The 23,127-nt window shown below is 35.6% G+C and overlaps 1 protein-coding gene across 6 annotated transcripts in view; it reads right to left on the bottom strand.

Annotated features, from left to right (window-relative positions):
* The window catches only part of LOC122401209 (calcium-activated potassium channel slowpoke), a 121,333-nt gene that overhangs the window by 78,001 nt on the left and 20,205 nt on the right, over positions 1–23,127 (bottom strand). For all 6 annotated transcript variants that reach the window (XM_043403203.1, XM_043403205.1, XM_043403204.1 and 3 more), the window contains exons 3-6: positions 7,300–7,361; positions 6,639–6,735; positions 6,125–6,388; positions 5,375–5,542 (exon numbers count right to left, since the gene is read on the bottom strand). In XM_043403203.1, coding sequence (XP_043259138.1) covers positions 5,375–5,542; positions 6,125–6,388; positions 6,639–6,735; positions 7,300–7,361 — 591 coding nt within the window. The remainder of the gene's footprint in view (positions 1–5,374; positions 5,543–6,124; positions 6,389–6,638; positions 6,736–7,299; positions 7,362–23,127) is intronic.

Below are 23,127 nucleotides of genomic sequence, written 5' to 3' on the forward strand. Positions count from 1 at the left end.
TTTGTTTACAGTCTGACGTAAGATCTGTTATAGATGGTATAGTATTTAACGAGAGGAGATCGTGACCAAAACGAGTGATATACTTATGTCAGTAATGTAATGCTGCATCTTCAAAATATTTATTTTCTTCGAAAGAATTATTTTAAAATTTTCTAAAGACTCTGTCATTTATGTTCATTCAACCTGAATTAAGAGAAATTATATTCGTAATATCACTACAACTATCCAATATCTTCAATCGAACATACTTTTGAGGACGCCCACTACAAATTAACCCTTTTGCGGTCGGAATTGTTAATCAACCAATTTGAAGAAACTTTACTTCATAAAGTGAACTTGTACACAGGAAACAAATTTATGTAAATTTGTGGTACGAACCAATGATGGATAAAATGTAGTCTGATTATACTTGCCACGATTGCTTCTATAGTGTAACTACATTGCAACTGTACTGTAATTTCACGGTAATATTACGCTTTAATGGTTCACGATTATGATTACATGGTTATTATACAATTATTACCGTGTAATTACAATGGTATTACAGGGTAATTACTTTGTAGAAGTAAATACTGATACAAACTTGTATCTTATACATACTACCACACACTTACACATGAATATCATACGTATTCACACCGCAAATACATATGCACGTGTAAGTGCAAGATAGTAGAATTCGCTCGTCTACATCATTTAAATAAACAATTATTCGAATAAAGTTCTATCCAGATTTTTATTCGTTAAAGGTGAATATTAAAAATAACGAATAATCATCCTCCAGATAAATTATTCAAATAAAATTGTTTTATTCGGATAATTATCCAAATATAGACTCGTTAACAACAGAGCCAAGTTCAATATTTTACTCTACGTCCAACCCTAGTTGAAATCCACGTAAGCTCGATATCCGAACGAAACTGTGACAGTCTCTGTCGCTCGACATCCGATCGCAAAGAGTTAAAATGGGACATCTTGTGCAATTCTCCACCATCGTTAACAATGGCCTAGTATGCTCGAAACCCACACGTGTGAGCGTTGAACGAAAGTAAACTCTCCGGAAGCCTGGGCAGTCAAGAGACAGCGTACAGAGAAAAAGAGTTTTCAGCAACTACGTATAGAGGAGTCTCTTCTTCTAATCACCTTGCCCCGAGAGACTTTGAAGCGCAAGGTGCCGTCGCGATCCGCAGTACAGACTCTTCTTTTCATACGACAGAGTGAGGCGTGTAGGTACGAGGACGATAGAAGCTCGCCGTCGGAGACCGCCATGAGTGTTTCGTTTTTTTTTCGTCTAAATATTCTACACCGCCCTTTATCCCGTTTTTCCCCCCCTTTTTTTTTAGTTTTCGTGTCTCAGGTTCGTGCTTGAACCGGGGCCAACGCGATAAGCGAGTCATTTCGAGGCGAGCGTCGTCGTTGGACTAAATTTTCCTTATACATTTTAATACGTTCCTACATTTTCTTCCGCACGAGAACGAGGGTGGTGTAGTTTGCGCGAAACATCAGGACGATCCCGACTACGGCCACACATAGAGGTATAGGCATAAGGCACAGGTAGCCAGTATCGCTATAGAGAACTCTCGAGCTCTTACTCGGTACTTGTTCTTTACTTATCCATTCGGTTTTCCTTTCACGTATTATTTCTTTTTTTTTTTTTTTTATTTTTCGTTTTCCTTTCATTTAAAGTTTCTTTTTTCTCGTTTGTAGCAAGACGAGACGGTCCAAGCTGGCGTGCAGGTGGACCGACCTAGCGCGAGCTGCTTTTGTAAACCGATGAGAAGTTTCTCTTTTTCGTGACATATATAAAGCTGTTTTATATATGCGACTTGTAGGGATGGGGCACAATTTAAACAGGTACGATTCGATAAATGTAAGAAAGAGAAGGTGTAAAGCTGCTCGGTGACCTCAGCTGGTCCTTTTACGTTCGTCTTCGACGTTTAACGAAGATTCGACTCATGCTTGGTACAGTCTTTTGATTTATTTTGTCTTTATCCACTCTACGAAATCGTTAAAACAAATAAATTACATATTCCCTGATCTACGATCGATAGAAATGAAACATTTTACAAAGAGAACACGAATAAAAAATCGCGCAATGCATATTGAAATATTATTTTCATTAATATAAATTTTGTTGTGTATCTTTTCTGAGAAAAATTCTAAAATTCTTTATATTATTTACTCGACTAACGTCTAAAGGAAATAATTAAAATACTAACAATAAGTTGACTCTGTCGTTCGTGATATTAAAAATTACCAGGTCACGTCCAGTATCTGGCAAAGATGAGTCGAATCTTCATATTATCGAGAAACTTTTAGGCTATTGTATGCCACGTAAGGTTTGTCGAATGTGCCACATTTCAAATGGACGGTATTTCTACGTATCCCGATCGTAAACAGTGTAAGCTATGATGCTCTAACGACATTCGTAGACAAACGTTACGCTAGACGTGCCCGCGTTTAAACGGCGATGCTCAGACATTTGTTACATCGATGCAGCAATGAGTTTCCCGGAGTAAAATCGAATCGGGCTCTTTCGAATACCGATGTTAATACACAAGTACGATCGATAAGCCACACATGCTCGCGTATGCACGTACACTCGCGGCGCACAGCATGCTTGTCGCAGACACTGCGCATCGTCGTTCAAACAAAGCAATCGATTTCACGTCGAATGACACTGTCCTCTGGTACTCGCTCGGTTATACGGAAAAATGTATTAAATCATCCCACGGGTCGTGCAACATTTCCCTGAAATAGGACGGCTGGGCGATAAATGTAACGCGTTCCGAACAACCTGTCGAATGTAATGCTGACAAATTTAATAGATAGGATCAGGTAAGCCAGTGCAGTTTAAATAGGCATTCGAGCAACTTCCATACCGCTATTCGTTGAATTCAACAGCTAAAATGTAGAACGTTAGGTCAAAATTCGAAACTGGCTCCAACTTCAAGACAAAGTTAAACATGATTAAAAATACTAGTAGAACGATGGATCACGATACTCATTGATTGGACCACATTAAAACGACAGCTGTTTGCCTCTTTACTCTTTACTTTATCTTAAAATGAAATTAACAAAAACAAATAATTTTGGAAGTCAAGTTTCTTCTTTCTTCCTTGTTGATATGTTAGAGTAACAAAATAAGTGAAGCAAAAATTTTCCATCGGTAAATTAATTATTTAGTTTATTTCTACCACGCTAGCTGAGAGTTAGTTAATATTTGGATCATTGAGCGAAAGTCGAGGAGATTTATGCATTTTTTTTTTGTTAACTATGAATGACAGCAGTTAGATTTTAATGAACTCTTTAAGTAGCAAGGTAACGTTAGGTTTGTATCGAGAAATGATTGCATTGATTGTTTGGTAGTATATGCAAACAGCAATATGCTGAAGCTGCGCTTTAAGCTACTCGACCGAACAATAACTGCGGAAGTGTATCGCGAGCAATTGAACCGACTGAAGTCAGCAATACAAGCGGAATAGGAATTCCTCGCTCGACGGAAAAATAAATTTGGATCGAACGGAATAATAAAATTAGCGCAACGTTCCGATCAGAAATTTACAATTACTTGTATGAAAAAGTATGGAGTCTGAAACCTGAAACGATGTTAGAAAGGTAATAAAAAAAATATTAAAGAAAATAAGTAAATTATTGCGAGAAAGTTCAATTTAAATGAACGAGGAGAAAAATTTGCATTGTTTATGGGATGACTTAATATTTCTGGTCGTTAAGTGGACAGAGCAATATCCTCGCGAGAGGTCCCAGTTGAGATCACGAGTGCAGGTCGTGGAAATATTGATGGTCGCCGAAGGACCAACCGGAGAACACTGTGCATTCGAAATGTTCACCGTCTTGTGTGTTTTGGGGGGGAGGGAAAGTAAATCTTGCGGCCATCGTTTGTCTCGCCAATTTAATCTACTGATGTACTATTGGTGGAAGATACAGAGTGAACTCCTAAAAGCTGCGATGGTTTGAATACAAGTAACAAATACAACGAAAAACACATTTAGCGTTTTGTGTTCACGAGAGTTCATTTTACGTACCCCTTCAGTATGCCTCGAAGTGGTTCTTGTGTATCTTCCACCACTAATACGGTCATTGGCAAGACAACGAACGTGACGGTTCTATTCTAACGAGACGAACTCTGCGAACTGTTCAAACACTAAGCTAAACAATTGCTACGATCGTCGTAAGATTTGTTAACGACGTGGCGCACGGTGGTCAGAAAATCTTAAAATCCTGGCCAAACTGACATTTTGTGAACTTAAAAATCCAATAATTAAATATGGAACCTAAAATGAATACACTTTAAACTTTGATGCTTGTTATTTATATCGTCTTTTAAGGTTGATCTTTAAAAAGTCAAACATTACTTAGAGTATATGCTTAAATCGGTAATGTCGATAACATTTGTAGATCGACTGATATTTCCTTGCAACCATAAAGAACCGTATATATAAAGACTATACCCAAATGCTGACGTGCATATAAATAGATATAAGTGGGCCATTCCGCGCCAAATCGATCACTTTTGTACCTCGAGGTCAGGAATTTTGATGATACTGAAATACGTTCAAATCCATACGAAATTACAAAACATCGAAGTTTGCAATTTCATACATTTTACTGTTAGATTAGCAAGTTTGAAAAATAAAAAACAAATAGACAAACGACAGAACGAGATTAAACAAAGATTCAGGGCAAAATTGGTTTGATTCTTGATATTATAACAGACGGCAGCAATACTGCACGAGTTTTAAAAACTTCTGCATTCAATGTATCTATAACTGGCATGAATGAAATATTGATTATTTGCTTCATTGTTTAACCGATATAAAATGCCATCTTCCGCGCACGAAATACTTCCCCACGGTACCGAGATTATTTCTGTCGCATTATTACCAATTGGGCAAATTTTCTAATAAAGCCATCAAAAAGTAGCATTTTCTGTAATTTGAAAAAGATTTGTGAGATTTCCAACCACTGCACAACCAGTCAAAATAAATATTAACGTTTTATTTATACAATAGAAATACTACAAGTCCCGTTTTAATTTTTCACAAAACTGTTTCAAATAAAAGTTACTTTCGAAGAAGAAATAGCTTCGAAGATAATTGTTTTATGAATTACGTACGACAGTTACATGGTTAGCAGAGTTCGTCCAAATACTTCTCGTCGAAAACGAAATTGCCTGTTGAAAATCAGTAACATAAGACGTGACTTGGAACAAAAATAAAAATATCTTTTTACTCAGGCTATTCAGTCTTTCGCGCGAGATTTCCTATAGTGAACTACAAAGGGCTGTTTATTTGGTATACATATTGAACTTCGATACTTTTGGCTATGTAAAACAGAGAAAAAGAAGGCTTACCAAACCGACGAGTAGAAAAAATACTAGGAATGTTCGGCCGAGGATCGTGTGGCAGTAAACGTCGCCATATCCTACCGTGGACATCGTCACGATCAGAAAGTAAACGCAAGTCCAATACGAAAGCTGTTGCGGGTTCTTGAACTCGAACGGGTCCCCTGAGTTTTCAAGCTGCAAACAAACGAACACACGTAATCCAATATCCAATGGAATGTAATGCACTTTGGGCGAAAACATTGCTTTCAGAAAAATATTTTGAAGAGACTAACTCGCTCAACTTGAACAAACATAAAGATAAGATGGTGAGGGATTCGTGGTATAATAAAAAATGTGGTGACTCTTTGAGTACAAATAAACTAAAAATGCGGATTGAAATGTTTTTCGTACAGGAAAGTCGTTTTTGAGAAAATGAATCTTGAAAATTGGACGTGTGTGCCATGGAGTACGACTTGACTAACATGTCTGATCAATACTCGTTATTTCTACTTATTTTTCTTATTATATTAGAATCAATAATGTCAGTCATAATCGTATTTTCTCGAAACATATGAAATCCATAATGTGTAAATTATATATTTTTAGTGTATATGGACTTTGTTTTTATATACTGCACTAATACACTTAAGAATTCGTTTGTGCTTCAAATTGACATACAAAGTTTTGAGTCACCAAGAAACAATGAGAATGAATTGTCCAAGTATGTTCTACCTGTTTGTCGAAGAATTAGCTTGAAAACAGAAAACAATGTCTCACCAAATGAATGATGCCAGCAGCTGTCAACCAGACGGAGATGAAGATTGATACGAGTTGGGCGAGACGAATGGAGCTCGATGTCTTTAGAATGTTTAGGTACTGGAGGATGTCAGGGACCGTCATCAGTCGTAGGGCTCGGAGGAACCTCAGTCCGATCCACGTCCGATCGAGATATATCGACACGAAGGACGGTGCTATCGTAAAGTAGTCCACGAACGAATACATCTCCAGCATGAACCACAGCTTGTCACTGGCAGCGATAAACTATTGCAAAGAAAGAAACTATTGCAACATCACCTTCGTTGAGTGAGAATTTCATGGAAATCAAAATTTTGCATCGAGTACTTTACTACTTAATTTATATATATTGTATCGTCTCTATTATTTGTAAAATTGCTTGACTTTCATGATCTAATATGTATCACAATTATGAACAGAAATAAACACTCAATCAGAACTTAATTTTTAAGGTAAGAAAAATACGAAGATGTTAGAAATGGTGGTTTGCACTTACGCGTATAAAAAAGTAGACCATAAAAAATATATTGAAAGCTAAGTCTATCTGCTGAGTAATGTTGTTGCTCCATTTTTGGCAACGTTCCACCTCTTCGCTGTAACAAAAAATTGTCACATAACGCATATTAATTTATAATTCTTTATGAACTTATTTCAAGTTTAGAGAAAAATGAAAATATAATAAATTCTTACGTGTTTGTTTACTTTTTTCTGCTAGAAATGTACACACTTTTTAAATGCTAACATTAAGTATATTAAAAATTTGTTCAAATTACTCAAATATTCCATTTCAATTCTAATTTGACACAACCGTACAATCTTATACGGGATTTTGTTTAGCGAGAAAATCAATTTTGAAAATTGGTTAAATGCACGTTCGATTTCAAAGATAGCTTAGCAAATGTGTTTCACCATTAATTGTTACCTCTATTTATGTTGGTGTTTGTAAACATTGACGTTGGAAGAAATGGTGAGTAATTAACAAACACATTAACCAAATTATGTTCAATTGAAAAATTATTCCATATTTTTTCTTCACTTTTTTTAAAAAATACTATATTATCTTTCCGATTTTCTCGCTTATGTAAATATCTTGAGGGCGATACTGAATGAAATACAATTGACAACTTTACCGACAATACTGCAATTAATTTTCTTACCTGGAGGCATCGATGAAGTATATTATAAGCGACGCTATACTGAGAATGAAAACTAACACCACCTGAAACACAAAAAAAGGAAAGCCAATTAAAACATCTATTCAAAATGAAATAAGCAATCGTTAGAAATAAAAAATAAAATATGAAGTGAAGTAGTTGTAGACTATAAACAAAATTGAGGAGAAAGATAAAAGAAAAACGATGTAACGATGATCAGAAATTTATCTTCAAGAGAGTCGAGTGCATTACACCTAGTGTTACGAGCTCGATGCTCCTTTTCGCGTTCAAATTATTTTTAACCGGTTGTTAGCGCTCAGACCTCGTTGGAATAGGCTAGCCCAGTCGTTTCCGTGTTAGCCTGAGCAAATGGACTCTAAAGTTCAGGGTTACCATGTGCTGAAAATCGTAATAAGAGCATTGTCACTCCTCTGCGAGCTAGCGAATTTCTACGTCGTCGATCTAAGTTCTAATCAAATCTATCGCCTATATAATAGTCGTTTCAGTGAATCAAAAGTTTCGTTCGATATTCGTTTGCTATATACTTTCGTATTTAATTATCCCTCTAGAAAAAAAATGATGTTCTTACGAATAAAACAAAAATGTAACTATTATTATACATACTATACAAATTACGTAAATAAATAAATCTTACGTTAATACGTTTAATAAATATTTATTATTTATTATGTTTTAAAACTTCATTTAAATAAAGACCAATTAAGCATAAATTTTTTACCTCGAAATTTACAATTCGATATTCAATAACTGATCAGTTCTAATGGATAAATCTCGTGCATATTAACACTTAAATAAACGATTCAACGTTAGTATCGAAATATTGTTTTCGCGCGAAATGATGTTTAATAAATGGAAAATACGACTGAATTAACTGTCAAGCTCGTGAAATAGCGTTTCTAATTTTGGCTGGAAAGCGCAAAATAGTGTCGGCGAAGTCGAAACTTTTCAATTTCGAAAATTGAAAATTCTTATCGATCTCATCCGTTGGCCATTCTTAGCTGCCAACTGACCCATTGACCACCCTTGACCACTAGTGAGGACGTCCCACATCCCTACTCTCTCTATTTATATAACGTATCCCAATTTACCTACTTATTCAATTTAACCTAACTATCTGTCGCTTTTATTTTACATTTATGCTACCTGATCTGTGGTAATACTTGATTTTAAAAAGAGTAAAAATAGATTCAACAACTTTAGATTGCATTGAGAAACACGACGATTTTAACTACGAATTGTGAAAAGCTCGAAAAAAAATTATTTATTCGAATTATGTTAAAATTAATTTTAAAATGGCTTCGTTCTTGTACAAGAAATCACCCTGCCGTTTATGATGGAAAGGATAAGCACGAATCGTTTGTCGATGTAAACTGCCAGCTTTCGACTATGCAAAAACGTATTGTAAGACGTATTTCCTAATTTCATTCCTATTGATACGTCAGAAGCCACGCTTCCTGTATCCCCTTGTCAGATCTCTTATAAAGGTAGATGTATTTCCGATACGTGTTCAAAAGAAGAATCGCAATCACTCGACAAGGGATATCCGTTTTCTCCCAGCTAAAGAGATCATTTCACATGGAAAAATAGTCGTCTATTTATCTGCGCGCTATAATTGGAATTTAACCTTTAGTCGACGTCCAAGCAAGTGATCCAGCCGACCTACATATCGAAATCATCCTCTTTTTTGCTGTTTGCCGCCTATTTTTCTCCAAACGGTTTGTATCGGGTTCGATCATATCGGTCTTATTCGTTATTTAATTCGTCCCCGTCTCTATCTTTGCGCTGACGACAGGAGAGCTTTTAGACCTGATAGCCGTGCTTGTCCTTCGCATACACCGTTGCTATGGCTGGAACCCCTTACTCAGTTTTCTCTCCCTCGGAGTATTGTGTTTATATTATATTTATATCAAGCGCTTACACATAAGGCAGCAACAACCGTAGTTTAAAAAAATCAACCAGTCGCTGAAGGTCACTAACGAGAAGAAACCATCTGTAGTCTTCGATCAACCCATGAAAAATTAACATTCACTTCTGATTTTCCTTCTTTTTTTTCTCTCACTTTTAGCACAAATGCTAATTTTAAAAAGTGGAACATGATGTAGCACTCGTCTATATGTTTAAAAGTTTCATTAAATGAATTTTTATATATTTTTTAAAGCAAACAATTATCTCGACGATTAATTCGCTTAAGAAGATATTATTTACAGTCACAGCGACGGAATTAGAAAATTAGCACACGAACTGTTCGATAAGATACATGGATATTAGACTTAGAATTGCTAAGTTCAGAGCGACGAAAAGTGCAATAAATGATCGTTTAGATACATAGTTTATTATCAGAATGCATGTGGCTTACGGTCTAAATTGAGTATGCTTGCGAACTCAATTGCTTGTGCTGAAGCATATGATGTAATTGTGTTTACAGAAATCTGGCTCAATGCTAACATTTCGTCATCGGAACCTGGTCTTAGACCGATGCATGTGCAATGCGCATTGCAGAACACACTTCAAGGTCTAGAAAAGGGTCGATTTTTATATGGTGACGTGCACGAACAACACTGACGAACTGTCAAACCATACACGCGAATTTTTTCCTAAGAACTAATCATAAACTTATCCTCGCTAATTCTCGGGACAATCTGCACCATCTGAACAGATTTAGGGGATGGTATCTTTACGAATTTTTTATAACAATACTATAAGTTCAATTAAAATTAATTTTTTACTACGAATAAAACGTATGATAAGCTATAAGATGGAATTTCTTACGACTGTATTAGACGCGTGTGATCAAAATAGCGTTGATTTTAGTCACGGTGCCCTAGTGTCACTGACTTCGACTCCAGTAATGTTCGAGAATTCAAGAAGAAATTTATTAAATTTTAATATCAGTTTTATTATACTTCGGAAATTACATCGTACGATAGGCAACGTAATTAAGAATATCAGTGCCAAATATCATCAAAATCGGTTTAATGGTAATTCGAGTTATTACTGGCGCCAGTACAAAAGACGCGTTTAATGTTTGGCCATCAACACTTGGACATAGACGCCTTGAGCGTCGTATTTCTGTTATTACTACTATCTTTTACGAGACCATTTGTATATTATTTTTGAAGATTGAAACTATCATTCTGTAGAAAGGAATAATAAATTGAAAATTGGTTGGGTATGCCTGCAATAGAATCTACGAATTGGACATCGATATAAGTAGAATAAGTACTGTAAAATTTCAATTGGCCGGAACATTCGGGTCTGAAACAATACCAGATAATTGGATATACCTACATATAAAGTGATAAAAATGAGGAATTGGACAATTTTTATGAGGGGTTTCTCACTTTAAGGGGTAAAGAAACAACTATTCGATCATTCTTAGAAGTTTTAAATATTCAAAATACGTGTTGTTTGTATTTTGAAACATTAAAATCCTCGAAACCGTTCAGAAGTTATGATATTTTAAACATACGCATGAAATTTCAGGGAAACATTTTTGGTCAGACATTATATTTTTGGTAACGAATTTTTTTCTCGAAAGTACGTAGGATTTCTGGGGTATGTGTATTCACCAAAAATGATTGTAATTGAACCCTGCAACTGAAAATAATTTTTTCAGACCGATTTGAAATTTTTTTTTCACCGAAAAATTTAGGCACCTACAAACCCCTGTCGATTATTCTTAAAAATTCGTTTTTTATTTTTAATGAATTTGTTTGATGCCCTATAGAAAAATTGGCTAATACTTTTTTGTAGGTACCCATGAGCTCTACTTCAGAAAAAAGTTTCATTGAAATATGTTCAGTATTGCAGGAGTTATGGCCGTTTGAAAATTGGACCTTTTTTATGTGGGTTTTCTCACTTTACGGGGTAGAGAAACAAATTTTCCAACATTCTTAGAATTTCTAAATATTCTTCACCAACATACGCGTTGTTGAGCTGTACTGTAATGAACAAACGTGTCCCATAAATATTAAAATGCAATTATCCTGAAAACGAAACATTCTACGAACAAATTTTATTTCACATTTTCGACTTCTTTTTTATGTAGAATCACCCCTGGGACACTCTGTGTAAAATGCTGGACGATCCAAAAAGATAAGAACAATTAAACTTCATTCTCCAATAATCTAGAGCTTACGATAACTTTCAATTAATTTCTAACAAAGTTCCATAGGAAATCAAAATATTTATGTCGAGTGTAAAAGCAGCTAATTTTCACACAGTTCAAATTGACTCCCTTTTGTAAGCTACTCGCGTGTACATATTTACTGTACTATCTACTTTATCGCTATTCCTTTCTTTCCGTGTTCCGTTCGTTTCCTTCAAATAAACGACCGGGTCCTTGTGTACCTGACCTCAAGTAGATGTCACGAATGCCGCTACTTTCCTGTAACTTTGAGCATTTCTTTTTAGCAAACTGCACTGTACGATTCTGAAAGGAACGAAACTGGCTGTTGACCTGAAGTTTTCCTTCGACAGAGAAGTGCTACTGGATTCAGTAGCCGAAAGAGTGGTTTCAAGTTTCATACCACTTGAGTATATCCGGAGGAGTTCACTATATCGCTTCCACCGATTGCAGTAAAACATGTTTATATATGGCCCGTCTTTCTGTCTACCTATACGTATTTTATTTCTGAATTTTCCGATGACGCCACCCAACATCAAACGATGTTGGAGCACATGTTTGACATCCCATCAATAAAGAACGTAATGTATATTTTCAAGTGTACGGACACCATCGCAAACATATGAATTGATATCGTTTATCGCGTCTTGAAGTCCTAGCAGACTATTTTTCCATTTTTTCTACTCTAGCAAGAAATATAAAACTGGTGAGGATATTCAAATATACGGAAATTTATAAGTGAAGTAAACTCATGTATTATAATTGTTTTGTATGTCAGTAATTTATGTGGTGCGTCGAAGTTTCCGAAAAAGTATACTTTTTTTCGTTTTTCAGAGAAATTTTCCAGAAAAATCCATGCCATCGGTAAGCAAGCAAGAGATTAAGGGCATGGAACTTGCGTTTCATTGTCACGAAAATTCTACGTTTCTGTCGAACACGTGCACTTCTAACGTCTTACTGCCTTGTCCTCAATAGCGATTGACGTATCATAAAACCACGACAGAAATGATTCGCGTTACGCATAATTAAAAATAGTCCGAACGAGGTCACGCTTGGTCTCATCTTTCCGTTGGTAATAGTTTCATAAAGGCGAGTAATATAAAAAATTGAAATTAGCAAGAACAGAGCTCGCAACGGTGAACCGAATAAAAATGTTTACACTAGCAAGCAGTTTATTGTTTACCGTCATCGATCGACCGTTTGGAAAAACTGAAAGCACGAAAGAAATAAAGAAAATAATTCTGAAAGTCCCATATAAACAGAAATCCATTAGTAAAAAACGTAGAGCGAATTGAACTCTTTCCATTAGTCGTTCGAACAATTTATATAAACACATTTTTATAAATTGTACAGCAGATTAAAACACAAATTTTTTCATTCGTGGTTGTTCCTATTCGAATACTTTATCCCATTTCTTTCACGACTATACATTTTCCACGGATGTTTTAACGACGACCGCAAACTGTCGGTCGAGAACGTCGAACAATAAACCGCCGGTTACGACTACAAACAATTTTCTCTGCGAATTTAGATTTTTATTAGCAGATGAAATTCGATCGCGCGTTTATCACTCGTGTCGCTCGGCTGTCGAACACACACCACGTGGTACAAGAATCTCGAGTGAAAATAAAAAAAAAAAAGAGAATGTAAGAGAAAGCCAAATGGTAAATAATAAAATGTATATTCCGCATATTCCGATATACTACGCTTGTTTGACGTATTCTGCATAATCTGATGCAATCCGCACGTTTGAAGTTTTCTGCATATTCCGATATACATAACGAACGTGTAATATATTTATCGTAGGATTAAAATAAAATATGCTAAATATAATGTGCATGCAGTGGAAGTCGTTCTTAGAACGCAGCGAAATATAATAAATATTGTTTTCCTCTCTATATCGATAATACATTTTTAATTCCCAACGTCTTAACTTCTTATTGTGTAAATACATGATTTTTATCATTTGGGAACATTCCAAGGTAAATTTGAATTCTTTTAATAACAGTTAAGGAAGAAATTTTGTATTCAGTAGTTGCTATGTTATTAATGTCAGATTTGTTAAATGTGAAATCGTAAATGTTTCTGTGGGTGGTTCTTCCGTTCGCACATGGTTGCTTCTAGAATCTATGGGATTGTTGTTTCATAGAGATTCGGACGATTTATCGCATAAAGGTTAATCGCATCTACGTTAAATGTTCAGGAAGGTCCGAACCACTAGGTCGTAGAGTCGGCTGCATAATGATTAGCACGCGAGACCGAGAAGCGTGTCGAGAAGGAGGAAGGGTAGCCACTTACCCTTTCGACGGAACGAATCCCCTGTCGGTCAGTGGTGCCACTACATGGAATGTTTACAGTTTCTCGTAGAATATATTTGCGGGTCATTCAAAATTTAGAATTTATTTGGTAAGTGGATAAGATAACAGGATAATTGTTTCACTGAACTTAACTAACTTAATATTTTACCTCTTCTTAACCGCCACACGATTCGTCGAAAGTCAAATCGAATGTTAAATGGTGGCTTCGTAAATGTAAACAAAATTATCGTATAGGAAAAGTGCATTTAGGAGAGCAATAACGCGGTTCACCCCTTTTCACACTTGTTTGAATTACGTAAATAATACTAATTCGTTCGAAAACAATGAAACACGTTGGACTCCGTAGAGAAAATTAACAGCAAGGGAAGACGAAAGAACAACTACGTACATGCATTTCATTCTTAACTAGGAAAGTAGATTATCTGTAATAGGCCTTGGCACCTTGAAACTGTGTCAGTCGAACGAAGATGGGTGAGGGTTAGTGTCAGATCGAACGTTTTACTTCGAATGGGCCAACGTACAGACGATTATTTCCTCTACTTCCAGCGTCATGACAAATTTGTTATATTCTTGGAAACTTATACTGGCTAGTTGCCAATCTGCCGCTAACGACTTTTCTTCCAGATATGATCTACCTTCCAAATTCAACCTCTTTTCTAAACTCCACTTCGGCGTTGCCTCTACCTCCATTTAAATGCGAATTTACCTTTTTTTCCATTTGGCTAAAAATTTATTTCGTCATACTACCAGCTGTATCCTTTTTTAAACTTGTAGAAACACTGGAAATTCTACACGATAGAGAACTGGCAAGTCTATAAACGGTATTTATAAATATCGTTCGCGAATCGACATTTAACTTTTTTAAAAATCCTAATTCAATCAAACGTTACAAATTTTGCTCCGTTATTTTTAATAATTATATGGACGTTATGAACGTAAATGGTGATTTTACGTACGAAAATAAATTCAAAATAGAGAATGAAGTTGTTTTAAAATGAATTTAAAGATTCATTCATTACCAGTGCACTTGTCTATCTTCAGGCCTGAAGCTCGTACTAATAAGCGATGCTAATGTCATGATAAGTACTGATAATGCATTTATTCACGATTCTATTGATTTGCATTTACATTATTGAATGAATTGTTCAAAGGGACGTCCTTGTTGGTGCATACAAATTCATACTCTACGAATCGAAGAACCATGGACTGGTGCTATAATGTTTTGCTATAATTGATCAAAGGCTAGAACTCTTTCTTTGACCTGCAGAAAATTTACAGTGTTTCTTTAACGTAATGCTTTGTGCCTTTCAAATGCAATTTTGCATAGGTTGTTCCCAATTTTCCCATAAAATCGTGAAACACGCAATGTGGTTAAACTCGTTTCTTCATTCTGTCTAGAAGACATAGATTTTCTTTTCAAAATGAAACAACAATGGAGATATCTGAGTTAACCAAAAGAAGCGATTCACTCTCCATATACTTACATTCTCCATATTTTACATAACCCAGCGACACAAGCTGAGATTCTTCAGAACATAAAGTGCCTCGTCGAGTGAACGGTTGGTCACATGAAATTTCTATTTTTTTTTTTTATTTTCTTTTTTTTTAAGAGTCAGGGCGCTTGACCCAAATCGTTTGTAACCACGAGGATAGAAAGATAGAGATAAAGACAAAGGCAGCGGGGAAAATAAAACAGAACCAGAGACCGGGCAGGAAGAGGCGGAATTACACAGAAAGCGATTGTCGACGTTGTATTTATAGTAGAAACCACTTCCGTCGTGAGGATTGTTGTGACGTTCGGCTCCTGAAATTAACTTCCTTGCTTGGCTGATGCAGCCGCGTTACTTTACAATGGCGGACTAGCACGAAGGGAAATAGTATTTGAAAATAATAAAATACAAACGTCTACGCGACCTGTTTATGGATATTCATATTTAGTGATAACCTGTGTACGACTCTAAGGAGCGCTGAATTTACGAATCACGAGTAAAAGAAACTGAAAGCCACGTACAATGGGTGAGACGGTGGTATTTTTGACGAATACAATTTTTTTTATATTCGAAACTTTGTTTTCGAAAAAAATCAATTTGACTGACACGCTAATACTCGATATTTCTACTATACTTGTATCCACTGATTCTATTTAACGAGAAATTTTTATTTTTCCACAAGAAATCTTGACTTCCATCACTCCGTATAATCGCTCCTTCTAATTTCAGTTTACTCAAAGTATCGATGAAAATTCTATTCTAATAATTAAATAAATTTCTAACGTTTGATGTAAATATTCTCGATTTACATTTCTCGCCAAGCGTTTGGATTAAGTAATTAAAATGAGCAGTGTTTAAATAATTAATTGCTATTTCTTTTGACTAATAATTTCCGTTGAAGATACTGTTCGGTGATTATATAATTTTTATTCCGACGCGGAGCCCAATTTCGCAAGCATCCATCGTCGATAAAACCGTGGTCAAGAGCCACGGGCACGCTTGTTTGTTTTCGTTCTCTTTTTAGCGTTGCGGTAAGGTCTCGTGCTGAGTTTCTACAGACATAGCGAATTGTTATTTCGTAGTTTGTCTGCTCGCGTTCGAGGGCAGACAGCCGATATTGCACGCGTGAGTTCGTTCGCACTGTCACAAATCATCGAGCAGATTACACCTCGCCGCTCCGAGTGCTCCGTGCCTGAGTGTCTACGTCAAAATCCGATATGTAGAGGATCCTCGCCAAATCGGACCAGGAACCAACGAGAACTGCAACCTGTCTCGCGACAATGTGTTCAGAATCATTCTAATAGTAATCGTATATGCAAAACTCGACACAAAATAAAAAATTTGATTTTCATTTCCGTGATTCTATCAAAGCAAAAATCTACACAAAGAAGAAATCAAAAATTCTTATCAAAAAATGATAAAATTAAAAATTAGAATACATTGACGATCGTCCATGTTGCTCTTATTCACAGTGCAACGATGATGTTCATTTTCAGCAGTACTTAAGATAATAATAAACAAATAACTTGTATTTGAACCACGCCACGATTAATTTTTACCAAACCGTTTGCACGCAATATTCGATAAATCCTTATTTCCCTCGATGGAAGATTAACGAGCCACTGTTATGTCAATGTCTTGAGTAATCATTGTCAGTTGCATAAATTATTGGAAGAAGTTCCATTAGATGTTACACGTCACATGTGATTTATGCATGGCCATGCACCATATTATTTCAGCCAAGTAATCGGACAGTTCTTGAAGGAACGACTTTCTAACGGATAGATAGGTTCTGCGGGACCTATTGCCAAAGCTGATCCGATCCCCAGATTTAAATCCGCTAGATTTTCATTTTTAGGATCGCTCGGAAACGATTATTCATTCAACACCAATCGCCAACGTTGAAATTTACACATTTGATTCACCAATCTTTACTCAATCTATCCTCGCGTAGCAGTAATGCACACCTTGCATGACACAGTTCAATCATCAAGTTCTGTCTAAATCTGTTCGTACCTGCGCTACTAAATTACAAACCTCCTTTTCCTACGTGTACGTCTACTATTGCAACTCTCTTCCAGTTAATGTATTGAAGATTTATAGATTTCTACACCCCCATTAAATATGCAATTTGTAGTTTCATTCCCATTTCCTGTAATACTACATAATCTCTTACTTTTTGCACTTATCCGAATGCTTTCATTCGTGTTATACTATAAGTTAAGGTTAAATTGGTTTACAATCTTTCTATGCAGACTTTGCCTTTCAGTTTTTATTTAGCGAATAAAGTCGTTAAAATCGTGCACTGAAGTGTGTTCCATATACCTATTACGATACATTTTCTATATTGGTAACACGATTGTGCCTCCGACAGTCTTGTTAGGAATTCAGATAGCACACACATGCTTCCAATCTATTAATTGTTCGTTCCAGTTTCCAAACTTCAAATTAAAAGGTTACAAAAATAACTGACGTTTCGTTCGAATTTTACCGGTGGAATCGTCGGCGAGGCTGACCCAGCGAACCTTGCCTTACAGGAAAAAGTTCTTTAAGGAACTTGAAAAGAAGTTTCTTATGGAAACAGATGGTTCTCTGTAAAATGGCGTTTCGTTCCAGATTGCCGGTCGACTCATTTTCTTAAAACTTTTTAAAAGAAGAAATTCACCCGCCGTTAAATTACGATTTATATTCTTATTAATTGCATTGCAGGCGATTAACGTGTTTCAGTTTAATTTTAACGATCCTGATGAATAATCACGAGTCTTTAAATAACACCTCTAATGGATTATTTGGTTAAAACCTGTTTCTACAGGTTCATTAAGTAGCTGCTCCTTTACAAGAGCCATTTTCATGCATAAATTACGTCTGAGACAAAGCTGGGACAAAAGGTCTTTTTACTAGGAATACTTACTTAGGAATTTTCTACGTTTATTTTTAATTTCTATGCATCTAATTACATTTCTGTTCGCTTCCTTGCATCTTATTTGTAATTTTTCTGTCCTCACAAATAGCACTCTAGTATTTTTCAGAAAGAACAGGCAAACTATTCTAATTGTTTATTATATCGTCTCGAAAGAGGACCAGTAATGATTGAAACATTGAAAAGGGTAAAACTATTCGTCTTAATAATGGTAATATAAACATGGATAAAGATATAAATACTTGTTTACGACGGAGCTTGGAAAGAACATTCATCGCGTTTAGAGTTAGGTGTACTATCGACACTTTCTTCCGTTAGAAGTAGACGATATTAACATTTACGATCGACTCGAGATTGGAATCGGTCTACGTCGTAGCAAGTGTGAGAATTATCAATCTCAATCTAAGCATTTTATAGCTGGGGCAGCATTTACCAATACAGCAGTTTATTGTACCATCGAGTGGGCGGATATTCACACGCGTATGGGCGACCTAATGGAAACAGCAGGGAATCCCAGAGTGTATAGAGAAACCTTTCCTGATGTATGATGTCCTGCCAAAAATACATTTAGTTCCGTCCATCATCGGCTTAGAGAAAATGAGTCACTCTTACCCAGTACAATTAACCAGAGACAGGACAGACATATTCAAACACTTGCAATCGAAGAGGAAGTGATTGACCTTGTCAAGGAAAATTCAAGACCAATTCCATCGAAAACGTAAAGAATTCTATAAAAAATTCTGCAAAATTATTCTTTTTGTTTCGTCATAGAACGACTCTCAAATCTGTTCATATAAATTCAGAAATTTAACTTCAGAACCTATAAAAATTTCTATGTCACATTGTACTTTTATCTGTATTGTCTTTATTTATAATTGATAATTTTGTTGTTTGGTTTATGAATGTCCTGGGTTTAACAGACTCGATGCAATTAATCGTTTTATTTGTTTTACGTATTTATATAGAGAGCAACCCAGATTACACGTGTCTTCCAGCATTTCTGCAATAAATATTCGTTTTCAATTTCCGTCACGTTTTTCCCGTCGAACGCACACAATACTTGGCAACTGATCCGACTACACGTGCGCGTCGCACGCTGCGAATATTATTCAACAAATTCTGTTGTGGAACGAATGATTAAACCGCTACACGGAACTGTCAGAAACATAACAATGAACAGCTGTTGACCAGTGTAAAAATTGCTACGAAAATGTTGGGATTCACAAAAATTGACGATAGTAAAAATAAACTATAAATGCCTTCTGAGTGTTTCCAACTAAGGAACTTAGTAGAATTTATTAATAAAAACATACAAAAATCTATCTGTTAATATACTTTACTAATATAATATACTTTAAATATGGATTCGAATTCGACTCGTGTGATTTTTTGTGGCGTTCATCGAAGGATTATTAGACCTACTTTTTATCTATTACAAATAATATTTTATAAATCAAAATTTTATAATAAGGCTAATGGAATAATTTAGACAGATTTTTGGACCAGAAATGACTGAATTATTCGAGGACATTCCATTAGAGATACGCAATAAACTATGATTCTTGCACGATGGAGCTTCAACACCTTTTATTCGCATTGCTCGAGAATTACTCAGTAATAATTACCGCCGATTGGCAGAGGAAATCGTGTGGCCTTCGCGTTCCCAAATTCTCTGAAATTTTATTTATGGAGTCATCTCAAGAATCACGTTTGCAATATTCCTGTTTTTAGACTGTAACGTACAGAAAATCTTAGAATTAACTGTGATAAGAACAAAATGAAAAACAAAGTGCAATGAGTCAAAACAACGACTGTTAAGACCGAAACAAATTAAGGCGTTGCAACGAATATAAACTAATGCAAACCAGATCTATTTCTTGGCCAGGAGGCTGAAATTAATTAATAAATGTACACGTATGCTTGTTTCTATCGCGCAGGCACTTCGAAATCGTGTTTTCGCCACTCGCACCAAATTTCGAAACGGTCCGGAAATTTTTGAGCATGTTCGAAATAAGTAAACAAAAACTGTTTGCGTGTTGGAAAGGAAGAGTTTGTTTCCAGCGCCATGTTTATACGATCTCTGCCAACCTTAAGACGAACAGAATGCTCTTCTAAAGTTTGACCATATATTTCAGTCGCACCCTGTACATCTATTTTCTGCTCTTATTTTCTTCTTCTTAGATATAAGTTTAGACACGGTGTGCGTTAGCACTTTGGTAGGAGCAAATATCCCACAGAGTCGCTCTAGTCACTCAGGATGAATCACGCGATCCAGTTGGGACGTAACCAATAGCGAAGGTGATATTGAAAGTACCTAATCTCTGCCAGAGATTGAAAACAGTTATAATATCGATTTCGTGCTTGAAACAGTTCTGAGGGGCCGGTACTCGAGATGACTGTCAAAAAGAATCGAAATTACCGAATGTATCTGCAATGTTAAAGGAATCGACCGCTATTAATAAAATTTTCTTCCAAACCTCTGAAAGGATTACAAACAAATTGACTCGGTACTTTACTAATAACGATAAATAAATTGAAAGTTACACGATGCTTAGTAAATCGTTCAAAAAGTAACAAGTGACCCTGTTCTTTTCATTACTTTGTGTGACACAAAATGTGACGGTGAAATAATCTTTTACAAAAACTCTGATTACCGAACCTGAACTCCATCCAAAGGCATTATCTCTAGTTCTAGTTTATATCGGTTTCTAGTATCGGTCTTGTGTCTGTTGTGTATCGATTCTGTAGTTGTTCTATATCGGTTCCAGCATTGATTCCTTATGGCAACGGTTCTCAAACTTTTTCGTTTTGAAAAGTCCATTACATTTCTAAAACTTCGTACAGTATTTCTCACGCCTTATGTCTTTCCATTATTTTCTATAGGTATCTCTTGTTTTAAGAAAAAATTTTAACATTGTTTTGAACACGAACGTTCACATCCGAAATTTTACGCCTAGTTGACCACGTGCAATTTTTGGCGACAATCCTGTAGCATCGTTGAGCGTGAGCACAACGATTCTATTTTTCATAATGAAATTGAAAGAACTAGATTAAGATTAATAATTCAAAATAAGGGAAAATAAGTGAAAAATAGCAGAGACAACGCAAAGGAATCTGCGTGTCCCTGTAGGTATACAGGGTGTTCGGCCACGTCTGCGAAAAATTTTAATGGGAAATTCTAGAGGCAAAAATAAGACGAAACTCAAGAATACTAATTTGTTGATTGAGGCTTCGTTAAAAAGTTATTAAAGAATTAGATTAAAAAATTTCAAATCATTCACGGAAAAATTATTTTCAGTTGCGGGGGTCGATTACAATCATTTTTGGTCAATAGACATACCCTCGAAATCCTACACATTTTCGAGAAAAAAATTCAGTAAATGGATAAATTTTTCGATGAAATAAAAAATTTTAAATCATTCTAAAAAAATTATGTTTAGTTGCAGGGGTCAATTACAATCATATTTAGTCATTACATATACCTTCGAATTCCTACGCACTTTCGATAAAAAAAATTCTTTACCGAAAATATACTTTCTGGCCAGAAATGCTACCCTGAAATTTCATGCGAATCTTTGAAACGTCATAACTTCTGAACGGATTGAAGGATGTTAATGTTTAAAAAAGCAAACAACGTGTATTTTAGTGAAGAATATGTAGATATTCTAATAATAATGAAAAAATTGTTCCTTGACCCCGTAAAGTGAGAATAACCCCATAAAAGTGGTCCAATTTTCAAATGTCCATAACTCCTGCAATAGTGAATATATTTCAATGAACACATTAACCACAATTGCATGTCTAAAATTATTATTTCTCACTAATAACAAACACGCGTTGATTTGAATATTAATCTTGTTTCTATAAAACAAAAGTACAAGTAGTAATTTTGCTCGAAACCAAGCGCAACAATTGCTGTTTGGAATTTATTTAGGATGTTGAACACAGAATGACAGAAGGGAGGACGCTGCATCTACGTTAGCGTGACACTGTCGTTTCATTGCCGATAGATTTTCAGGGCTTATTTTCGCGTTTATTCCTATTAATAGTTAAGTAAGAAAAACTCGGTCGAATCTGGCGTCGGCGTGAAACGACGAAAACTTGGGAGTATGCCATCACGGGATGTAAAACTTCTTGCCTGGCAACGAGTCGTCCTTCTACTTTTTGCCACTTAAAATATTGTTAGTACGTTTTAATTCGGGATGCCCTTATATTGGCCGATTCAGTGTACTTTGGAGCCACGGCGAGATAAAGACTATTCACCTCGTTACCGCTAGGCACGTACTTGATACATATTCATTTATTTGCAAATTACTCAGCACCGTTTTTATAACGATGTACATACACGATTAGAGATTCTTTAGGATCGTTTCTTCTCGCTTTGGCCTAGATTATTGTCCGTAACCCACGCTGTAGTTGGTACACGATTATTAGCATGCACAATGCGATAGCTTATTGGTAAAATTCAAATCAATTTGCGATTTTTATGCAACCTGAAAATTGAAAAATTAAAACTCCAATTTCTGAGTTAAGAAGGTAGAATAAAGTTTGATTGAAATAGGGATAAATAATAATGCTTTAAAAATAAAATATGTAAATAACCAATTGCTTAGAAAACTTGTTAAACTACGGTCGAAACAATACTATAATACAAAACTTAGACTTAAGAATATATCATCAATGAAAAATAAAAATAAAAGAAATAAAGTGTATAATATATCTTACCACTTTAAGAACAATTGCATAATACAAAAAGGAATTATATTTAAAAAAATTTGTTGGCCACAATACGCGTCGAAGTCGAGAATGTTACACTGAAAAGTGCACAGAGACGGTTAATTTGCAGAACAGCAAAATATATGTCAGTGTTATCGAAATATAAGGTTTTTAATATTTTATCGTGGGCATCGATCGGAAATGTTTGATAGCGTCGCCTAGACACTTCGACTGCACTAT

The sequence above is a fragment of the Colletes gigas genome, unplaced genomic scaffold (assembly GCF_013123115.1).
Source record: "Colletes gigas isolate AHSC1104 unplaced genomic scaffold, ASM1312311v1 Colletes_gigas_Sc00022, whole genome shotgun sequence".
Classification (NCBI taxonomy): domain Eukaryota; kingdom Metazoa; phylum Arthropoda; class Insecta; order Hymenoptera; family Colletidae; genus Colletes; species Colletes gigas.